The sequence below is a fragment of the Propithecus coquereli genome, unplaced genomic scaffold (assembly GCF_000956105.1).
Source record: "Propithecus coquereli isolate 6110/MARCELLA unplaced genomic scaffold, Pcoq_1.0 Scaffold235, whole genome shotgun sequence".
Classification (NCBI taxonomy): domain Eukaryota; kingdom Metazoa; phylum Chordata; class Mammalia; order Primates; family Indriidae; genus Propithecus; species Propithecus coquereli.
The window spans coordinates 4,711,295-4,732,936 of record NW_012147897.1 but is presented as its reverse complement, the minus strand read 5'-3'; the positions used below and the strand labels follow the sequence as shown (position 1 = coordinate 4,732,936).

At 52.4% G+C, this 21,642-nt stretch overlaps 1 protein-coding gene across 3 annotated transcripts in view; it reads right to left on the bottom strand.

Moving 5' to 3' along the window:
- SLCO2B1 (solute carrier organic anion transporter family, member 2B1) overlaps window positions 1-21,642 on the bottom strand; it is a 49,435-nt gene that overhangs the window by 20,974 nt on the left and 6,819 nt on the right. The window contains exons 1-7 of one of the 3 annotated variants that reach the window (XM_012645734.1): window positions 17,770-18,166; window positions 14,368-14,486; window positions 13,064-13,201; window positions 11,471-11,633; window positions 8,398-8,631; window positions 8,068-8,166; window positions 5,735-5,925 (exon numbers count right to left, since the gene is read on the bottom strand). In XM_012645734.1, coding sequence (XP_012501188.1) covers window positions 5,735-5,925; window positions 8,068-8,166; window positions 8,398-8,631; window positions 11,471-11,633; window positions 13,064-13,201; window positions 14,368-14,475 — 933 coding nt within the window. In that variant the 5' untranslated portion in view covers window positions 14,476-14,486; window positions 17,770-18,166. Of the gene's footprint in view, window positions 1-5,734; window positions 5,926-8,067; window positions 8,167-8,397; window positions 8,632-11,470; window positions 11,634-13,063; window positions 13,202-14,367; window positions 14,487-17,769; window positions 18,167-21,642 lie in introns of those variants that run through there. The other 2 variants (XM_012645735.1, XM_012645736.1) reach the window with 2 other exon arrangements.

Here is a 21,642-nt window from a genome sequence, read left to right as displayed (position 1 = left end):
TTTAGCAGAGTGGAGATCTGAGCTTCTATGGGGAATGAAACATGCTTCTGGCTTTGGCTACCAGAAATCTCAGAACCAAAAAAGTGACTCAACCATATCACCTAAATTAATCTTTATGGTCCACGCATCTATGTTGCTCCTCTCATTCTGTTAATGTTTTGCTCTTATTTATATTTTTCTTGCTCCTTAGTCTTGGTTGGTTGATTGATTCATTGATTTAGTACGGGTCCTGGAATGAGTTTTCCTGGGTTTGAGTCCCAGCTCCACCATTTACTAACCATGTGACCAGGTTATTTAATCTCTCTGTAACTCGAGTCCAGGTGTACAATGGAGGTAATAACTGTACCTACTTCGTAGGGGGGTTATGAGGATTAAAAGAAATAATACATACAAAGGTCTTGGAATGCTGTGTGGTGCAAAGTAATAAATGTTAGTCTAATTGCTACCATTTTACTGGTACTGTACCTGTGTTTGGCATAAGCTCTCTTAAACTTTTTATGGAATATAGTGGAAGTAGGATACAGAAAGTCATCGAAGAACCACAATGAGCTATTACCTCACACCTGTTAAAATGGTTATTATCAAAAAGATGAAAGATAAGTGTTGGCGAGGAGGTGGAAAAAGGAGAACTTTTGCACATTATTGGTGGGAATGTAAATTATACAACCACTATGGAAAGTGGTATGGAGATTCCTCAAAAAGTTAAAAATTTTTTTAAAAAAAGAAAATCCTGTCATTTGCCACAATATGGATGAACCCAGAAGACATAAAGCTAAGTGAAATAAGCCAGGAATAGAAAGATAAATACTGTGTGATCTCACTGATGTGCAATCTTAAAAAGTTTAACTTATAGAAGCAGAAAGTAGAATGGCAATTACCAGAGCTCGGGTAGGGAAAGGACTGCGGAGATGTTGGTCAAAGGACACAAAATCTCAGGTAGGCAGGAGGGAAAAGGTCCGCGATCTATTGCAGGTATGGTGACTACAGTTACTAACAATATATTGTACACTTGAAAATTGCTAAGAGAATACATGTTAAGTGCGCTCACCACAAAAACGGTAAGTATATGAGGTAATGTGTTAAACAGCTTGATTTAGCCATTCCACAATGTATATGTATATCAAAGCATCATAGTGTATACCATAAATACATATAATTTTTACTTGTCAATGAAAAAATTTTTAAAAATTAGAAAAGTTTTTTAAACATATAAGAATATTAGAAAAAAGGCAATTTTTCTATTATTTTTTCCCATTAAGATCTGGTCTGATCAGGGAAAGACACCAAGACAAGCACTCGTGTTTACCGGGCCTGTGTGTCTGGCATTGAACCACTCACCTCACCACTTTCTCTCATTTCATTCTTATAAAAACCCCAAGATCCAGATGTTATGGTGATACCCATTTTACAGATTTTAGAATTAGTAAGGAGCAGAGCCAGGCCACTATGGTGCAGACCCCCTGTGTCCAACATCTGCCGCAGCTGGCCCCGTCCCTGCTACTGCAGGTGCCTCAGACACTGAGGAAACTCTGATGGTGCCCCTTGGGCCAGATCAGCTACCTTTCATCTCTCTCCTCTTTGGCCTCAGTCTGCTCCTCTGTCAAATGGGGATATTGAATTAGATCAGCTGGTTTTTAGCAGCAGAACCCTTTTCCCAATTGAAATCTCATTCTAAAGACTGTTTCAAAAACACATAAAAGCAGAACGACTGTGATCGAAGTGAGAGAGAGAGAATGTGTGTGTGTGTGTTTGTGTCTGTCTGTCTGACTGTCTGTCTGTGTATAGGGGGATGGAAGGCCCTTAGCCCTTAGGGTGCTGCGGGGTACAGTTTGAAAACCACTGAAGCAGATCACCCCAAGGTGGCCTCTAGCCTTGATGTGCGCGGAAGCTCTATGTGCACTCTATGTGCTGAGGGAGGAGCCATTCTCAGCCCTTTGGGGCCAGATCCTGGCCTTGTACAGACCAACACAGGGAACAGTGGTGCTGGCCAAGTTCTGGGCACATCCTTGACCTTCTGTGGGCCTCAACCCTTCCATCTGTGAGACGGAGGGAGGGTTGATCTGGGTGATCACTCAAGCCCTTTGACGTTAGAGACTGGAAGTCATAAGCCCTGGACTGCCAGGGATGGGGAGGGACACGAGAGGGCTCCCAGGCTAGAAGAGAGGGGTGTAGAGGTGGTGCCTGCAAGGAAGGGGCACAGGGGACAAAAAAGACCTGTACCACCTCAGAACTCAGAGACTGCAGCGGGAACACAAGTCCCAGGGAATAGGGCCCTCCAGGCTGGGCAAATCCCAATAGACCAGCTCTAAGCCCTGGGTTTGATGGACCATTGCCATTTCCCACTCCTGTCCCCAGCCCTGACCGTTCTCCCAAAGACGTGCATTGAGGCTAATAACCAGCAGGCAATGGGCTCTTAGACTTGCAGACTCTTAGTGCAAACTGTAGCCATTTAGAAATGTGAATTTGGGGAGTCTCAGACCATTTGAGGTGCAGAATCTTAGAATAATAGAGTGCAGGTACTTGAGAATCCCTATTAGGAACACAGGACCTTAAAATCATATAATTTTAGAATCCCAAACTCTCGGAGACATCCCAGAAATAGCAGACACATGGATGCCTGGTAAATAGGAGGCAAGGGAAGGTCACAGAGTCTGGTAGTGCTCAGAGGCTGGACGGGAACAGGGACCCTGGATGGAAAAGGCCTCCCTGCCAGGAAGTAGCTGGCTGGGCCCCTCTTAGCCCCTGACCCAGCCTCAAGGGGAGGTTTTCAAAAGGACCAGAGGGCACAGAGGGCACAGGAGGATTGCTGACCAAATGGGGACACTACCACCATAGCCACAGATGGGGACGAAGGAGCTGTCAGGGAGCCCCAAGAGACCATCTTTACTCCACAGACCCTGCAGAACCATGTGCCAGGAGTCCTAGGGCCCAACGGGACCTTAGGGACTGGCTGATCCAGGCCTGTCCTGGATCACTCGTGGGAGGGTGTCTTGGCGGCCACCTGAGCTCTAAGGTCACAGATGTAGGGACAGAGCCAAAGGCAGGAAAGCAGAGCTCCTGTCCCCTCCCATGCCTTGTCCCCCCCCTTATTCTCTTTTCTGTGGGGACTGTTAATGCCCCCTGCCCCAGGCAGAGAACCCCACGGTCATGGGAGAAACCCTGACTATGTTAGCAATTACCCCCTGTCTCTGCATCTGGCCTTCCTTCGCTGCCTCAGAGCTCCTGGGGGCAGGGACTGTGGGATGCACCCTCCTGTCCTCCTATAAAAATGCTCATGTACTGCTCCAGCAACAGGGAGCCATTTAGAGGAGACAGGATGAACCCATCAGAGCTGACAGACCTTGTCCACTCTGCTTCCCATTATACAGATAAGGAGACTGAGGTCAGAGACCTTTTCTGGGTCGTGTGATTCTTATATTACACACCGCCATCTCCTGGATAAAACTATAAAAACCATGTTTACTTCTAGAACGGTATGGAGGAGACCCCTGAGCCTTGAGCCTGGGAGGGGATGCCTGAAGAAACTTCAGAAATAGCACCCCCTTCATTTCTCCCCTTGCCCACCCCTCTCCCTGCAGAAGGGACACATCCTCTGTCTGGGGACCTGGACTTTCTGGCAGCCGATTCTGTCCAATTGAGCCTTTCCTCCTGGCCCCTCTGCCTCCCGTCAGTGGCCCTAGCGGCAGGCCAGCCGGCATTACTGCAAGCAGCCCGGGGAAGGCAGCCTCAAGGAGGCGGGGGAACAATTCCTCCCACATCAATATTTATTGCCCGAGAGCTGCTGGAAGCAGATCATCATGTTCTCAGCCCTCGATTCTTTAAAAAGAACCTCTCACCCCCTCCCCTCCATACTCCCCATCCCCCATGTGCTGACAGAATGAATGCAGACAGCCAGACAGGTTCGCAGCCGGGGAGCCGGGGTTTCAAGGCATTACAGAGACACAGCTCTTCTAATCCGAATCTCTGAATCATAGCAGCCTCGACTCAAGGAATCGTGCATTCTCCGAACCCGAGGTGGGCAGACTTGCTCCGGAATCTAGCCTCAGCATCTTACACAGCAACACAGAACGGGGAAGTGACTTGCTGCTCAAGGTCACTCAGCAGACATGTGACTGAACTCAGCACAGTCTCCCACCCGCAACTTTTACTTCTTCCGCCCATTCCCCGCCATCGCCCAGATGGTGTTCTACTCTGCTCAATTCAGGACCAGCAACCAGCAACCCAGGCTCTCTTCTTCCTCTATGACAACTCCCAATTCCAAGAATTCTTCCCCAAGTTCCAGGAATTCCATCTCCTCCAAACTGGCCTGAGCTAGGGAGAACCGGGAAGGACGGTCTGCAGTTCCAAGCTGTCTTCTTCCCCTGAAACTGGTTTCTGCCCAGCACCTGCTTCCCCCACCTCTGAGCCAGCTGCACCCCGTCCCAGCATCAGCCCAGTGCATCACTGTCTCGGGGACATCCCCTAGCAGAGCAGCACCCAAGTCTGAGCAGTCCTCCTCCTGGGACCTCAATGCATCCCCAGCCCCTCACCGCCAGTGCGCTACTTCCTGCCTGGACCACTGTCATGGCTGTCTCATCGGGTTCCCTGCCCTCAGCCTCCCTCCCACCTGACAGCAAACACACTCATATACACCAACCTGTCACAGTAAAGAGAAATTTTCTCGCTGCAAAATAGTCAACAGGATTTTCATAAACTGTCCCTTTGAAATGAGAATCATTTAGCAATAAACAATTTATGATTGTGATTTCTTAACAACCACCTCCTATACTTGGGGAAAGAGGAAATATAACGCACAGATTTTCAGAATGTAATGAAATGTGTATGAGTATTAAAGAAAAGTTAATGAAGTTTATATTAGTGACATATAATTAAACTTAAAAGAAACCATTTCTATTTTGTCATTTTCTTTTTAATTTGGAGCCAATTTATTGTTTTTCAGGCCTTGGAAAATTTGGAGCCCCCTGGCCTGGAATCATCTATCCTGCCCAAGGGCTCACATGGTACTGCCCTCTCCTACCAGCTTTGCGACCTTGGGCAAATCCCCCCACCTGGCTGGGCCTCAGTGTCCTCTTTGAGTGGGCCTCAAGCTGAGCGGGGGTTCCACAGACATCCCTGGAGTATCAGATCTGTTGCTGTTTACCCGCCGTGTACTGATCTCTAGTGTCCAACCCGGGCCTCGCCCTGAGGAGGCACTCAGGACATGTTTGTACCCTTCACTGTCCCTGAAAGGGTCAGGTTCATTACTACAGCTGAATCGTTTGCCCAGGTTGTTTCCGCACCCAGAATGCTGTCCTCTCCTTCCCACGCTTTGGCACATCGTTCAAAGTCCAGCTAAAGTCCCTTCCCTTCAGGGAAGTTTTCCTAGACCCTCCCACTCACCCCTCAAGTGCTTAGCATTCCTATGGCATGTTCTGAATTTACAAAACTTTGCAAAGACAAGCCCAGCAGCGGGGTGCAGTGGTCCCTGGGAGGGATGTGAACTCCCACAGGCATGGGTTCTCATCCCGGTGCCACCCTTGCTGGATTTGTGATCTCGGGTAAGTCACTTCCATCTCTGGCCCTTGCCCTCCTCCGCTGTGGAAGGGGCAGGTATTATTCACCACACAGGGCTGTGGGAGGGTGCAGTGGTGCCCGCCAAGCGTAGTGCCTGGGGGGTGAAGTGTAACGTTACAGAGGAGGACAAGTGGGTGGGGCTGGAGCCTGGGCTGGGGCAGGGGACATGGAGGGGGCTTACCTTGCTGACAGCTGAGGATGCAATGGCTGAGAACTTTCGCCGGAAGTGAAGCTCATGCTTCTCCTTGGGCATCTCCCTGGGGAAGAAGAAGTAGGGGGTGGCAGCCAGGGCCACCAAGCCAGCGGCGATGAGGAATCCCAGCCACCAGGCACCCACCCATCGGGGGTCTTTTGTGGTCAGGCTGATACCACCTGAAAGAGAAGACCATGTGATGTTAGGGTCAGGGTAGGCTGTCACTTCCAGGCCACCTCCCTGGGACTGGGCTCTGAGACACGAGGCAGCCCAGGCTGGGAGTCAAGAGACCTGAGTTCCAGTGTTGGCTCTGCCAGTTATGTCCTGAGTGAGCCTTTCTGGGCTGGGCTTCTTCAAGTACCAAGTGGTCAAGGTCGTGGACTTTGCAAACAGACTGCTAGGTCTGAATTCCATTACTGACTCATAACCTTGGGCAAGCTACTTAACCTCTTTGTGCTTCTGTTTCTTCTTCTGTGAAATACAGTTTATTAATATTTCCTATGTCATCGGGTTGTTGTGAGAATTGCAGAAACTAACACATAGAAAGCACTTAGAAGAGTATGTGCTATAAAAGTGTTTGCTCTTCCTCCTCCCCCTTCCTGTCACTGTTGTGATGATGATTATTATTAAAATAATGGTTAGGACTACCGTTGTGGTTCTCAGACCTGCAGGATGATTAATGTCCCCAGGGAGACTTGTCAAACATACCTGGCCTTAATGAAGACCTGCTTAGAATGACCACAGGTGGGGCGGGAAGGGGACCAACTTGTACCTTTAACAAATTGCCCAGGTGATTTTGATCCCCCACCAGGTTTAATTAGGACTAGATTATCGCAGCTGTACCTCCTGACTAGCGTGTGCAAATCTCCCATCAAACATCTTAACCCCAAGGCTGAGCCAGGCACATTCTCCTTCAGTCCCCACGACATTTGCAAATACTGCATGGAAATGCAGATGCGTGATAACATCAACCCCTTGTGCCGAGCTGGTTCCCAGGTGCTTGATCCTGAGCTCGTCCTAGACAGGGGCCAGAGTACACAGGTGGCGCTGAGCAGTGTATTTGTAAAATGGGGAAGGGCTTGGCTTCTGCACTGATCAGACTTGATTCCCTCCTCGCTTACCATCTCCCCTGCCCCCGTGCTGGGTTGGAGAGAGCTCACACATGTGTCTCCCCAACTCCTCCACTTCTCAAATGCCTGCCTGTGCCTGCAGCAGGCATCATCCGCCCACCCTATGAAATACCCCATAATGAAAAAGGACTTGGGAGTTGTGGCCACAGAAATGCCACAACTGCCTGTGGAGATGCCTGCCTGCCAGAGTGATGTCAGCAGTGTCAGAAAATACACCCCTTTCCACTCCTGGCTCCCAGGACTTTTCCTTCAGGGGAGAGAGGAGTTGCAACCAAAGCCCAGACATGGCACCTTTTTCTAGAAGGAAGAGAGGTGGGGCGGGGCTGTCCCTAGTGACTGTTGCATGAGCTGCCTGGACTTGTCCTGGCTGGGCAAAGGCTGGAGGACAAGAAGCAGCATCTGCGTGTTCACCCAGCCATACACTGTCACCCGAGGCTCCCAAGGCCTCCAGGAAAATCTCCAGGTGCAGCAGGACTTCCGAGGAGCAGGAGGCAGGAGGCAGCTGAGATGCCGCGGCGACGTGTTCTAAAGGGAATCCTCTCCTGGCCACTTTCCACCCAAACTTCGGTCCCACTCCTTGGCCTGCTCTGACCACCACCTGGATCAGAGATCACCGTTTCCCAAATGGTGCCCCTGACTCTGAGGTAGTCAGTACAAGAAGGGTTCTCGGAGGTCACCCAGGGAATGTCCCATCTGAGAGAGGCCCAAGGTAACACGTCAAGGCACTGAGTCCTGCTGCAAAAGTTCTCTGCAGTGTGCCATCGTCCTCTCTATTTTACCTGAGTGTGGATTCCCCCTAAAGATGGGAGCTCGCTGCGGGCCAAGACAGCACATTCTGTCTGCTTCACGGTGGTGCGAGCGCGGGCTGAGGGTGCGGGGAAGCAGGCGTGAAACAGGGCGCCGACTCGCAGCAGCAGCAGCCGCCACCACGACCCCTCATCTGAGGGTGCCCTACAGTCTGTCCCCATCCCCTCACTGGATGCCGACTGCGGCTTTGGGAGAGAGACAGCACAGAGCTTATCTCAAAGATGGGAAAGCTGAGGCTTGGAGAGGTTAAGAGGCACGTCCAAGGTCAGCGGTGTTGCTGGGATTTGAACCTAGGTCCCCTGGCTCTGTGTCTCTATGAGACCAGCAGTTAGCTAGCTAGTATCTGTGTGTCCCAGGGGACAAATGTGTGCTCCTGGAGCTTACCTTCTGGCATCCGATCAATGTCCACATAAAGGCGTAACATGAGGCTGCCCAGCCCGTAGGCCGTGACTGGCCCCGTAATGGTCAGTGCAAACAGGATGCCTGCAACACAAAGCCTAGGTTAGGAGCCTGTGGCCCTGGCTTCCCTCAGCAGCTTGGTGCCTACCCAGTCTCTGATGGGTAAGAACTGTGCGTCCCCCTGGTCTGGGCTGGAGAACCAGCCAGATGGGGCACAGGTCAGGAGTCCATAACCAGCCCCCACCCTGGGTCTGTCTTCCTCCTACCTGAGCCCGGCCTGACCCTCAGAGGCCAAGGGTTGGGACCAGTCCTCACCAAGGTAGAGGGGTGAGTTGCTGTTGTGGGCAAAGTCGTCGATGTAGGAGATGCCAAAGGGCTGAATGGGCACAGTACCCACGCCAAGCAGGGTCTGCGCCAGGAACAGTATCCCCACCACGGTCAGATGCCGGGCCTCTGTGTAGCTCGAGCAGCTGCCGTTGGAGATGGCTGGGGTTTGGGTTGGGGTCGTGGGCAGGCACAGGGAAGCCTTGAAGTCCTGTGGCATGTCCTCTGAGAAATGGTGATAAAAAAAATAGGAGAACAGCTAATACTTAACTAGCACTGACCAATGAAAGGTACTGTTCTAAGTACTGTGCACATAAATCATTTCATCTCTACAACAAACTTCGGGGATGTGTGCTCTCATTACCCCATTTCACAGATGAGGAAACTGAGGCTCAAACAGCAATGCAAAGGGGTCGACCCTGGATTGGAACCCAGGTGGTCTGGCTTCAGAGTCCACGCTCTTAAACTGCCCTATGCTACCTTTCTGAGTAGAGGCATTTGAAAGCACCATGGCAACGGTGGCGCTGGGGTGGGGTGGGGCAGTCAACGGAGGTAGAGTTTGAAATGGGTCCAGAAGAACAAACAAAATTTCCCAGAGAGGGAGGGAGGGAGGGGTGTTCTAAGGAGAGGTCACGCTACAGGCAAAATCCAGGGCCTTGAAAGGCCCTGCATTGGTAGAGTGAGAAGCTCAGAATGGCGAGATCACAAAGTGTGAGGGCGAGGCCAGGGCTGCAGGCGGGTCTGGCAGGGGAGGGAAGCTGGGGCTGGATCGTGGAGGGTTGTGAGGCCCTTGGCATTCGCCTTGGGGAGGGTTCAGTGTCAGCTTGGGACACAGATGCAGAGTACAGAAAATAATTTCTTAATTTAGTACCAGACATTTGTTCCGTGTAGCTCACCAATATTTGGTGAGCAAGCTTGAGGAGACCCTTACACTGTTATTATCCCAAATGTGTGTGTAGCGGTGGCCTTCTCTCTGTGGCCCTCCATTTACAGAGCCGGGACCCTGAGTCGTGGCAGCCCGGCCCGCAGAGCCGCTCCACCGACTGCCAAGAGCCCTATGAACCAAGGTCAAGAACCTGGACTTAGGTCTTCAGGCGAGGCTGTCTGGGCCTCACGGTGTAACTTTGACAGGGACCCTTAGCCCCGCTCTGGGCCTTGGCTTCTTCATCTCGAAAATGAATCTCGTACAAGTTCTCCAGGGATAAGGAGTTCAGAGGCAGAGTAATTCAGTAGTTAAGAGCAGGGGCCCCAGGGCAGGGCTATATTGGGGTGTCATATTTCTACTGCTGGTGGGCCTTGGGGAAGCTCCTGCCCTCTCTGAGCTTCAGGGGCTGCTAACATTAAGAGTGGTGAGTGGTGAGTGTGCCCTGCACAGTGATACGATCGATCGTGTCTGACTTTTCCATCCCACTGTCCTCAGGGCCTTGCAGGGGCGTGGCACACAATAGAGCTTTGTAAATATTGGATGCAGAATGAATGAATGAAACAGCCTGGAGTGGCAGAGCAGGACAGGAGCCTGGAGACCCCTGAGTCTCACCCACTCCGGGCCAATGTGAAGGCTGAGGCTCAGACAGGAGAAGGGCTTTGCTCGGGGTCTCAGGGAGCCTATGGCAGAGGGTGTCATATGGCAGTGAGGGTGTCATATGGCAAGAAGAACGTGTGTGACCCTGCACAGAAAAAGCTCTGCTAAAGTGAAAATTCTGGAAAGAAAAGGGCGGCAGTATTACTTTTGGCCTTGCAAGCAGTCCTCTAGACAAGTCTCCACTCAGGCCTAGGCAAGCACCCTGCATTCTTCATGTGTGCTCTGTGCTCCCCTTCTCCGCCACTGCACCCATGCCCTGGCCCACTACCTGCAATGCCCACCTCCTCTCTGAGCTGCCTCTCACATGCCACCCCCTCCAGCTCCCTCCAGCTGCCAGTGTCCTTCCTCTACTCAGGGCTCTAATGGCTCCCTCTGCCATCTCCTACCAGCTGGGCTCTAGGCCTTGTAACACGCTCACGCCAATCCTGCACTCCACTGGGTCATGTCTGCTTCATCTCTCCACACCCTGGTCCTGCACAGCGCGGGGCTCCAGAGGTGTGAGCTGGTGGGAGGGAGGAAGGATGCTCTCTGACAGGCTCTTCCCCTGGGAAGCCTTTCCTGATGCCAGGCTGGGGTGTGGGCTCCTCCCACCCCTGTGCTTCCCTCACACAATTGACACACTGGGGGTTTGTTTGTCTCTGTCTCCTCTCCCAGACTGGGAGCTCCCTGGAGATAAGGACTGAGTCCCCCTGAGAGGGTCAGGCACAAAGTAAGCAGCATTAAGGGTTTGTGGGGTGGACCATTGGCTGGATGGGTGTATATATGAATGGAGGGGTGATGTACGGATGGGTGGATGGGCAGGTGGGTGGATGGATGGGTGGATAGAGGCGTGAATGGATAGACGCATGGATGGATAGGTGGATGGAGGGGTAGATGGGTGGATGGATGGGTGGATGGGAGGATGGATGGATGGGTGATGGGAGAGGGAAGAAATAGAGTGAATGCTCAGGCTGCTTGGGTCATTCTCTAACGGACGGGCTTCCATCTGTCAAGTAGGCCCTGGACAAAATCCCACTGGGCTAAACAGGGCTTCACTATGCTTGTCTAAAATTCTTTCATTTTTTTATTTGTTTGTTCACTCATACATTCTTTCTTTCATCAATGTCTTGGCTTTTTGTGAGGATGAAATGCATGAATACACATAAAGTGCTTAGAGCAGTGTCTGATGTGCAGTAGCAGTGTGTGACACTGTTATCATCACTCTGTCTGCATTTCCTGAGGATCTACTACATGCCAGGCCCTAAACAGGCTGTATTGTAAATTCACTCCCACCTCAAAAACCAAAAAAGCCCAGTGACATAGAAGCATGTCTTTGCTAAGAGAGGCCCTGCCCTGGGCCTCATCCTACCCTACACCTCAGGTCCACCAGAGAGGACTAAAAGGTGACCTGGGCCCACCTGGGATGCTGGGCCTGTGCACGTGCCCCGGGGCACAGCGATGCGGCTGCTCACAGCCTCTCCTGCCCGGCCCTCCTGCTCTTACCGGGGCTGGTGTGGTCGTAGCGGTACGGCTCCGAGATGAAGTGTGGGACAGTCATGAGCAGGCCCGCCAGGGACACAAGGACAGCCCCACAGCCGATCATTCGGGGCCGGTGTACTCGGCTGCCAAAGTAGCTCACGAACACAATCAAAGCTGTGTTCCCCACCTGCAAAGGGATGAGGTGACGCATTAAAGTGGAGCAGAGCCCAGGGCTGGCGGCCTGTACCATCCCTGTCTCCATTGCCAACCTCACTGTTCCCATCTGTATAATGGACTGAATGAGAATCACCTGAGGCCCTCTTATAAATACCGATTCTGGGTCCTCCTGGGAAGGGCTCCACTGTCCCATTAGGGGAGAAAACTGAGGGCAGAGTGGAGAGGGGACTTGAGAGCTTGCACGGCAGGGGCAGCCTCTGCCATTGCAAGCTGGGCGTGTATCTGCTCTGTGGCTTCCTGCCAGGGGTGTGGGTGAGCCTCAGACTCCTCGCTGGGGATGAGGAGCAGTGTCAGCAGAGGGGTAGGGTGGGGACTGACCCTGGGAAGGACAAGCACTCTCCATTTGACAGATGAGACACAGAGGCCCAGAGACCCGGAGTGACATGCCCAAGTCCCAGAGCAAGGTAAGGACTTTCCCTTCCCATGTCTGAGACCTGAGGTGGGGTGCCGAGGAACATCTGGGGATGCTATGCAGCTGGCAGGCCTTGGGTTGGGAGAGTGTGACACATTACCCAAGGGGAGAGAATTTCACAAGAATCTGCCGGCGGCAGGGGAGAAAGAGACAGCTTCCTGCTCCCTGGGTGAAAACATCTGGCGAGGAAGGGGCTGGGCACAGCTGGACTCTGATCTCCAATCCACCCAAAGCAGCTCATCCGCTCCTCTGCTTGGCTGTGGGTCCCAGAGGTCTGCGGATCCCTGGGCAGTTCTGAGGACAGACACTTCGTGGTGTCCTTCCCTCCCCCATCCCTAAGTTCTGAAGGTTCTGTCCTTGATGTAATTTAAGCCTCTCTCACTACTGTTTGATTTGAGACAGAGTCTTGCTCTGTTGCCCCGGCTAGAGTGCAGTGGTGTCATCACAGCTCACTGCAACCTCAAACTGGGCCTACAGGTGTGAGCCACCATGCTCGGCTAATTTTTCTTTTTTTAGTAGAGATGGGGTCTCACTGTTGCTCAGGCTGATCTCAAACTCCTGAGCTCGAGCAATCCTGCCTCCTCCCAGAGTGTTGGGATTACAGGTGTGAGCCACTGCATCCAGCCAACTACTGTTAAAGTGACTTTCTCTGATTCCCTCCTGGGACAGGCAATAGCTAGGTGCCTGAAAAGGCTAAGGAACCAAAAAGAGAGTGGGCAGATGTGGGGACCCTGGCTAGCTCTGACATATCCCACAACCCAAGTAGAGTGCTCCCACGGGGAGGATCGCCAGGTCTTAGAAGACAGCTGCAAATGTTCTGAGGTTTCAGGCCAGGGGCTGTGATGGGGGTGCCCAAGGGCGCTGAGAGTGGAAGGGTTCGTGGCGGGATAGTGACGGGGAGGTTGGCAGGAGGTGGGGGTGCGAGTCTTCCTCAGCGTCCACCCCTGTGGCTGGGCCGGGGCTGGTACCTCGTTGAAGGAGGCCAGCAGCCCCGAGGTCTGGCTGGAGAGGCCAAAGCGCTTCTCCACCGTGGAGATGGAGCTCTTGAGGTAGCCGGAGATCATGAGCTGCGCCAGCTGCAGCAGGCTGTGGCACAGGACGAAGAGCTGCCGGGGAGCCGCAGCGGCAGAGGCGCAGGGAGACGGTGGGGAAACAGAGAGGGAGTTGGGGAAAGAGAGGGAGGGTGAGGTCATGGTAGGAGCAAGGAATAGAGATGGGGACACAGAGCCAGAGGAGACCCACACGGGGGGAGAGAAGGGGAGGGACAGTGACAGACAAAAGAGAGACACAGAGAGAGACAGAGACAAAGAGAGACAGAGAGAGAGAAAGAGAGAGAGTGTGTTATTGCAGTAGCTCATGGCTTCTCACACAGGCCTAAAAACTAGCAAAGCTATCCCGGGTACACCCCAGGGGCCTGGGCGCTACCAGAGACCCACATGACAGCTGGGTCTTCCTAGGGCCAGGAGTGCTGGGAGCCCCCTTAGGCCGTCAGAGCTCCCCTGGGCTGGACTGGCCCTTCCTCCCTGTTCCACCACACTGTCCCTTTCTCCAGGAAGCTATCCCAGATCCACCCGGGTCCTTCCCCATCCCACCCCCACCCGGTCGTCCCCTTGGGCTGCCCTGTGGGACCACCTGCACACACCAGGTCCCCAGGCTGCCCAGCCCACCTGCCCCAAACATCCCAGCCTTCCTGTAGTCTTCCTCCTGAAAGACTGGCAGAATTCTTAGGAGAAGAAAAACTTGCTCCAAAGAATTAAAAATAGAGTATTTATGGCAGAGCTTAATACATGCACTCTGTTCCTCATCCGTACAATGAGGACAATGGCCCTACCTGCCAGGGATATTTCGAGAACTAAGTAAGATCATGTGTGAATGGCACCTGGCACAGGGCCTGGCACCCAGTAGGTGCCAGTGGGTGTTGGATGTTTAGGGCTGCCCTTGGTAGAGCCAGGACCCCCACTATTCGTACAGGTTCAGGACCCCCAGGGCACTTTATTTCTCTAGGGAAGTGGAAGCAAGGGGACTCATCCCCAAACTGCCCCCAGAGCAGCCTCTCTGGAAGGAGGGAACAGGTACCAGGCACCTTCCATGTGCCCGAAACCCAGCCGGGTGCTTTCACAGATCATCCTTTTGATTCTCACAGCCACCCATTCTACAGATGAGGAAACTGAGGCTCAGAGAGGGGCTTGCTTGTCGTTACACAGCCGGTATGTGGCAGAGCCTGCTCTGCTAGGCTCAGAGGCCCCTGGCCCTGCCAGGCCCCAGGAGGTACCTTGATGTTGTGGAACACACTTGGCCGCGAGTCCTGAGAGTCTGGGCTGGCTTTGCCTCCAGGTGTGTCTTCAGTGCCCATCATGGCCTTGGTTTCCTTGTCTGGCATCTGTACTGGCCCTGAGGGACAGACAGCAGGTGATAAGAGTAGAGATGGAATCCCAGAGGATGGCCCTCACCCAGGTAGCCAAGACCTCAGAACCAAGGTGTTTCAGGAGAAGGACCCTTCGTGGCTGGGCAGAACCTGAGAATCAAAACACCTGCAGCCTTGCTGATCCCTAGGTCACAGCGTGCAAGGCACCTTCCTAAGACAGTGTGTGTTCTGTGTATCCATGCTGACCAGGCCACTGCAGGGGACCACCTGCTTCACACCTTCTCTCTGCTCCAGCATAAACCTCCCTCCTGAGGGACAAGCTGCCGACCTTGCCAGACAACAAACCCGTGAGCAGTGGCCCCGGCAGTAGGGACGAGCCGTGCAGTCTCTCAGCTCGCCTTGGGCCTGTGGTCTTGGGAACCGAGCCTGGGCCTGGGTGTGCCCGGCTCAGCGTAGGGTCAGAGGTCTGGCGCCAGGTGCAGGGGCAAGGCTCAGTCCACAGTCAGGGAACAGAGGCTTCTCCTCGGTGTATTTTGGAACAGATATCAGCCCCCACCCAGGGTGCCACCCCGTATGTCATCACAGAGCTAACCAACCTCCAAATCATACCATCGAACCACGTTGCTGGTTGGGCAGAAAGGGCCCTCGGAGCTCATCCCATGTAACCCCCTCCTGGACAAACAGGCATGGGGTGGGGGTGGCGGGGCAATGACTCAGGAGGCAGAGCCGTCTTGGACCCTTGGCCTCCATTATGTATGTCGCCTCTCCTCTCACGGTAACTGTGGTGATCATGCCAACACCCCACTCCCTGCGGTTGGAGGAAGCTGAGCTCCTTCAGAGGCAGCTCCCAGGGTCTCCTGAGCTCACCCTGGGGAACTCCATCCCTCCACTTAGATGGGAACCACCTGCCCTCCTGGCAGCCCCCGCCTCCTTGGCCTTCCTCCCGGCTGGGCCCCACTTCCTGCCGGAAGCCTTCTCCATTGTCTCACGTCCCCCTCCCCACCCGTAGGAGTTTCCCCTCACTCAGCAGGCTCCTTCTGGAGCCTGAAAACTGACCTAAGGACACCTGTGACCCAGGGGACTCTCTTACTCCACCTCTAGGCCCAGAAGGCAACCTCGGGGAGGGGGCCACGGAGGCCTGAACTGCCCTGAGGGAAGGTTTTGTGATCTTTATACAAGGCCCCTGGGAACCTGAGGATTTTTAAAAATTGACGTAATCCACATGCCCTAAAATCTGCCATTTTAAAGTGCAAAATCCGAAAGTTTTTAGTATGTTCACAAAGCTGTACGATCATCACCACTATCCAATGCCAGAACATTTTCCTCCCTCCCCCCAGCCCCTGGCAACCACTAATCCGCTTTCTGTCTCCATAGACTTGCCTAGTCTGCACATTTCGTATACATGAAATTATATAATATCTGTTCTTTTGTGATTGACTTCTTTCAATTAGCGCAATGTTTTCACGGTCCATCCATGTTATAGCACATATTAGTACTCCGTTCTTTTTTATGAATGAATAATATTCCATTGCATGAATACTTCACATTTAGTTCATCCACTCTCCAGTTGGTGGACATTTGGGTTGTTTCAGGTATTATGAACATTCGTGTACAAATTTTTACGTGGACACGTTTTCAATTCTCTTGGGTGTATACTTAAGAACGGAATTGCTGGATCATGTGGTAATTGTACGTTTAAATCTTTGAGGAACTGCCAAACTGTTTTCCACAGTGGCTGCACCACTTTGCAGTCCCGCCAGCAGTGTGTGATCATCCCAGTTCTCTAGATCTTTGCTAATACTTGTTACTGTCTGTCTTGTCATTTACAGCCATCCTAGCAGTGTGAAGTGGTATCTTAGTGCGGTTTTGATTTACATTTCCCTAATGGCTAATGATGTTGAGCATCTTTTCATGTGGTTATTGGCCATTTGTGTATCTTTCTTTGGAGAAATGTTTATTTATACAAATAGCTTGAGGAATTTGACTGAGGAAATGGAAGCGTGGCCAGCTGGGGAGGAGTCCCTTTTGGTGGACTCAGAGGAAACAAGGAAATATTGAAACAAAACTGCCTTCAAAGAGGGAGGAGAGGGGGATTTGGCCTGGGGAAGGGGAGTGACGGGGGAGACTCTGGGGGAGTCACTTTGAAGGCAAAGAGGAAGTAAGGCAGTTCAAAGCACAGGCGCCCAGCGGAGATTCAGGAGACCATTTCTGAGCCACAGTCCTCTCAGCGGCAGAAGCCGGTCATCTGCTGTGATCTAGGCTCTGGGCTACGTGCTTCCACACATCGGCTCATGAACCCTCTGCACAGCTCTGTACTTCTGGTGCTTTATTGTCTCCGTGCTTCTGATAAGGACACCTGGGCTCAGAGCAGCTAGCTCTACTGGCTAACATTGGTCCAGCCCAGGTGTTAAACTCAATATCACTCCATGCTCCTTGTACAGGTTTGAGCACTGAACCCTCATCTTTTCTTTTGCCCCCAAAATTCCTTTCTAAGGAGGCCTGGTGAGTCATGCCTACAAATGATAAAATCTCACTAAACAGGTTTTGTTAACCCAATATAATGTGCTTTACTTCCCAACCTGGTTCCAGCATAGCATCACATGAAAGATAGACGACCCTTATCCTAACTCCTTTCCGCTGACTCCTGGTCTTTTAGACAAAACCTAACTCTTACATCCAATTGTCAACTAAAGAATCTCTAAACCCACCTATGACCTGTAAGCCCCTGCTTTTTGGGCCAAACCAATGTATGCATTCCATGTATTGATTTATGACTCTACCTGTAATTCTTGTCTCCCTGAAATGTATAAAACCAAACTGTAACCCTACCTTAGCAAGTCCACTTGGTCAAGGCTGATTGGGCATGGCTCCAGGCCATGGTCCTCAAATTTGGCTCAGAATAAACCTCTTTAAATTATTTTATAGAGTTTGGCTTCTTTTCCATTGACAGGGAGAGAAGTGCAGTGCTCTTCTCTGTCTTGGCCCACCCAAACCTAGCCAGGCCACCTCATAGGCAGCAGAGCCAGCCCACAAAGGGGCCAGCCCAACCAGGGTTAGAGCTGAGTGTAGGAGGGCAGAAGTCACTGACTTGGAGCCCCAGCTCTGAAGGAAACCCAGAGAATGGATGGGGAGAGGGTCAGAAGGTCAGTGGCCTGCTCAGAACATGGGGCCCCCAGCTACAGGCCAGATCCTGGACCCTCGGTTTGGCTTCCTGGGCACACCGGAGGCATCTTCCCTGTGCCCCAAACTGCCTAGCCCAAAGATCCAGCCCCCTACCCTCTCACCTGCCCACTCCCAGAGCCTGCTCACCTGCCTCAGGTGAGCTCCTACTCCAGCCTCACCTCTGGCTCTCCCTGAATCTTCAATCTCAGCCTCTTCTGCCAAGGCCAAAGTCTTCCTGGGATAATTTATCCTTTAGAGATATGGCAGTTTCTGGAGGGCAGAGTCCACAGCCTGCACCTCTTGGTGGTGGAGGGAAGCACTGGCTGCGGCTCTCTGCACTGGAGCAGCAGCAGTCGTGTTGGTGGTCAGTCGGCCACTGAATGGGGCCAGTCAGGCGGGCTGTCTGTCCCCTCTGAGCCCTTCCTGTGGGCTGGGGCCCAGGGGCTGGCAGGAAACCGTCGACTCCCTGACTGAGGACAGAACTCCCCTTGGAAGGAAGGTCCTGAGTCCAGGGCTGTGTGTCTTCCTCACGTGGAAGGGCACTGAGGCCCTTCCCTGTTCTGTGAAGCCTTTATCCCGGAGGAGGGGACAGCTGTGGGAGTGAACCTGGGCTGGGCTGGCTGTGGCCTGTGGGAATGAGGGGAGGGGCAGAAAGCCAGGCCCCAGTTAAAAAAAAAAACCCAGTCCCCTTCTCTCCTAGGTTGGCAGCCAGGTTTTGGGGTCCCAGGTAAGCCGGTGGTTTCAAGGGCTAGGAGCTCACAGCCCCTGAGCTGGCAGGCAGGGGGTCTGTGTGCCTGCCTGTCGGTTACCTGGCTGGTCATTCACACAGGCACACATGTCCATCTGCTCAAAAGCCAGCCAGTCAGTGGTCTGCTGTCTTCCAGGAGACCTGTCTGTTCAGGCCGTCTGTCAGCTGGCCACCTGCCCTGTGGCTCCTCAGAAAGACAGTCATACAATTGCCCCAAAAGTCTGTCTGCCAGAAACCTTGTTTACCAGGTATCTGGTCAGTGAGACACGCCCTCTGCGGGCTGTCCTTGGGCAGGAATCAACATTCTTCATACCACTGCATGTGGGTGATGAGGGGCAGAGTTTCAGAGACCAGCCTGACAGCGGGGAGCACCTTTCTCTGCTTGTTCTTTGCTGGAAGGGCTCAGGCTTCTGCCTCCTTGAGCCACCTCCTAGCTGCAAGGACCAAGTCTCAGGGAAATGTGGGGCTGAGTATAGGCTTTAAGTCCTCAGACCTAGGTTGGAATCCTAGCTCTGCCACAAGCCCACTGTGTGGGCCTGGACACATCCCTTGACCTTTCTGAGCCTCCGTTTCCCCACTCTAAGGTGAAGATAACCGTATCTACTGATGAGGTTCAGAACATGCTACCCCAAGATATGGCACCTTGGCATTCAAGAAAATAGCAGAAGCAGGTCATAAGATGTTCATTTGAGAGTTATTCTCCCTCCACTGGAGAAAAGGAACATCCTTGGCTATGAAGACACAAGGACATGGAGAAGAATCTGGACAAACAGGCCTTGCTAGATAATATCCCCTTTGTCCAATCACACTTCTCCACAACTATATACTTCTCATCAAACTTAGCAGAAAAGTACACAGGTTTTTCTGACTTTAAGGGGGTCTTCATTTCTGAAGGCTGTTATGGTATGGAAAACTTAAATAAATTTGCATGCTTTTCTCCTGTTAATCTGTCTTTTGCTATAGGGGACTCAGTCATGAACCTAGCAATGGGTGAGGAAAGAAATCTCTTCTCCCCTACACTATCCTGAGGATGTGAGGTCTCTAGGGCACCAGGCCCAGGGGTTGGCACACAGTAGGCCCCTGCCAAGGGCCATCATTATCCCTTTTCCTGATAAATCTTCAAGCGCCTCCCAGGCAACACGGCCCAACTGGACCCCTCCCCTTCCTGCACACATGGTCTTCCTCCAAGTATACCCCTCCATTTTGATGTCACCGGCCATCCATCTGGGTCATCTCTCTCTCTCATCCAAGCCCCAGCCAACCACAAAACGAGGGACTGGACCCCTTCTCTTCAGGCACACTCAATGACCCAGGTTTGAAGCCTGCTGCTGCAAAGCAGGGACTGTAATCCCTCCTTCCCAGTGCAGAAAGTGTCTACCGAGAACCAAACCACCTACCCCCACATTCAGCCTGGGCTAAAAACCCAAAACCACAACCACACCTTACGGTCACATTCACATGACTTCGCTATTTCACTGTCTTCAGTAGCATTTTTTTCCTCTTCCCAGTCTGTCCACCCCCAAGTAAATGGTTTGATTGTTCATTACAGCAACTTCTGAAAGACCAATCAACTCTTCAAGGGAAATAAAGAGTTGGCCCAAGATTCTTTGACTCCCTCCTGGCAACTTCCTCACCTTGCTGCTTCTACCAATCCTGAACTGTTGAATTGAAATTTTTACCCAATCCTAATCAAGTCTCCCCCTACCCACCTCCTACTCTGTGCTGAAGGGCTTTAAAACAAACTTTTAATTCTTCATAAACTCTGACTTTACCTCCCCCTCTGAGACACTGCCAAAATTTTGAGCAGCAGTGGTGTTCCTTATCCTGGAGATTAATGACCTTTGCCTCACCAACAGGCTGTGGCGGTATTTGGGAAGCCAGCATGGACACAGCGCACAGCAGGTGCTCAGCGAATACTGCATGTTCCCCTGCCAGGCAGCCATCCTCTGTCAGCTGCCTGTCCTGCCAAAACACCTGCCTGCTTCCAGACTTGCTTTGTGCCAGCAGCAAACGTTGCCACATCTAGAACCAGAGGATAGGGCTGAAGTTCAACAGCAAAGGGCTGGGGGAGGGGGCGGGGGAGGGAAGTCAACCAAAGCCCTGGCTGGAAACAGAGCTCTCAGGCCCACTGTCATCCCCCATGGAAGTGGCCAGCTCTGAACAGCAGGCAGGATGGAGGAGTTTGTCCTGGGCGTCTTCTTCTTGGGGGAAGCAGGTGCTTGATCTAGACCAAACATCGCCACGTGCAGGGCTAGGCTCAGCACCCTTCCCCCCAGCAACACTCTGGGGGCATCGCTGACTCCCTGATGCAGGAAGAAACAGAGGCTCCTAGAGAAGCGATTTATATAGGGTCTCCAGGCTGGTAAGTGGCAAAGCCAAGGCTGAAAGCCAGATCTGTCTGACTCCAGCGCCCCCAACAGCAACCGCAAAATGGTGGATGCAACGATGGCAGAGACAGTCCCTGTGTAGGCACGTCTTTTTCTGGCCTGGTTTTCCTCCTGTGAATTGGCAAAGGTTGCCATTTGGGGACAGTCTGTCATTGTACCAGTCCATCCTTTAGCTAGTGTTGGGGCTCAGAAACTGATTCCCCGAAATCTCAAGGTCCCTCTGCCCTCCCCACCACCATCTCTCCCTAAGCACAGGACAAAGTTGAACTTCCTTTACCTGCTTAAAACCAGACCCACCAAGGAGAACACGTGTTTTTTCTTTTCCTCCCTGTAAGACCAAGGATGTAACCACAGCTGGACAGCCCCTTGCACGAGATTGATCTCAGTTCTGCAATCTATTCATCTTGCCCGGTAACCCTCTCAACAGAATTCTCCTTCTCTCCCATCCCACCACCTATTTTGCCAGGATGGTATATAAGCTTCTGAACCCCATCAGGGGTGGGTAATCACTCTGTGCTTTTCCCTGTGAACATGTTAATAAAATTTGCATGCCTTCTCTCCAATTAATCTGTCTTTTGTGAGTTGATTTTTCAGCAAACCTTCCAAGGGCGAGGGGGAAGTTTCCCTTGGCCCTACCCTCGTCAGTCAGTTCACTGGTTGGTCAATGTCCTCTTCCAGTGGCCTGAGAGAGCACTGCGGGCAAGGGCTGGGAGAGAGAAAGTGGAGGGAAAGATGCACAGCCCTCTGTCCAAGGGACCTGAGTGTGATGAGGGTCCAGGACTTACAACCGAGGCCTGGATCTGGACCTTCAGGAGAGACAGGGCAGCAGGTGCTGAGAAATGCAGACAGCTGGGAGAGCGCTCACACCCTGAGGGCGACTCCAGG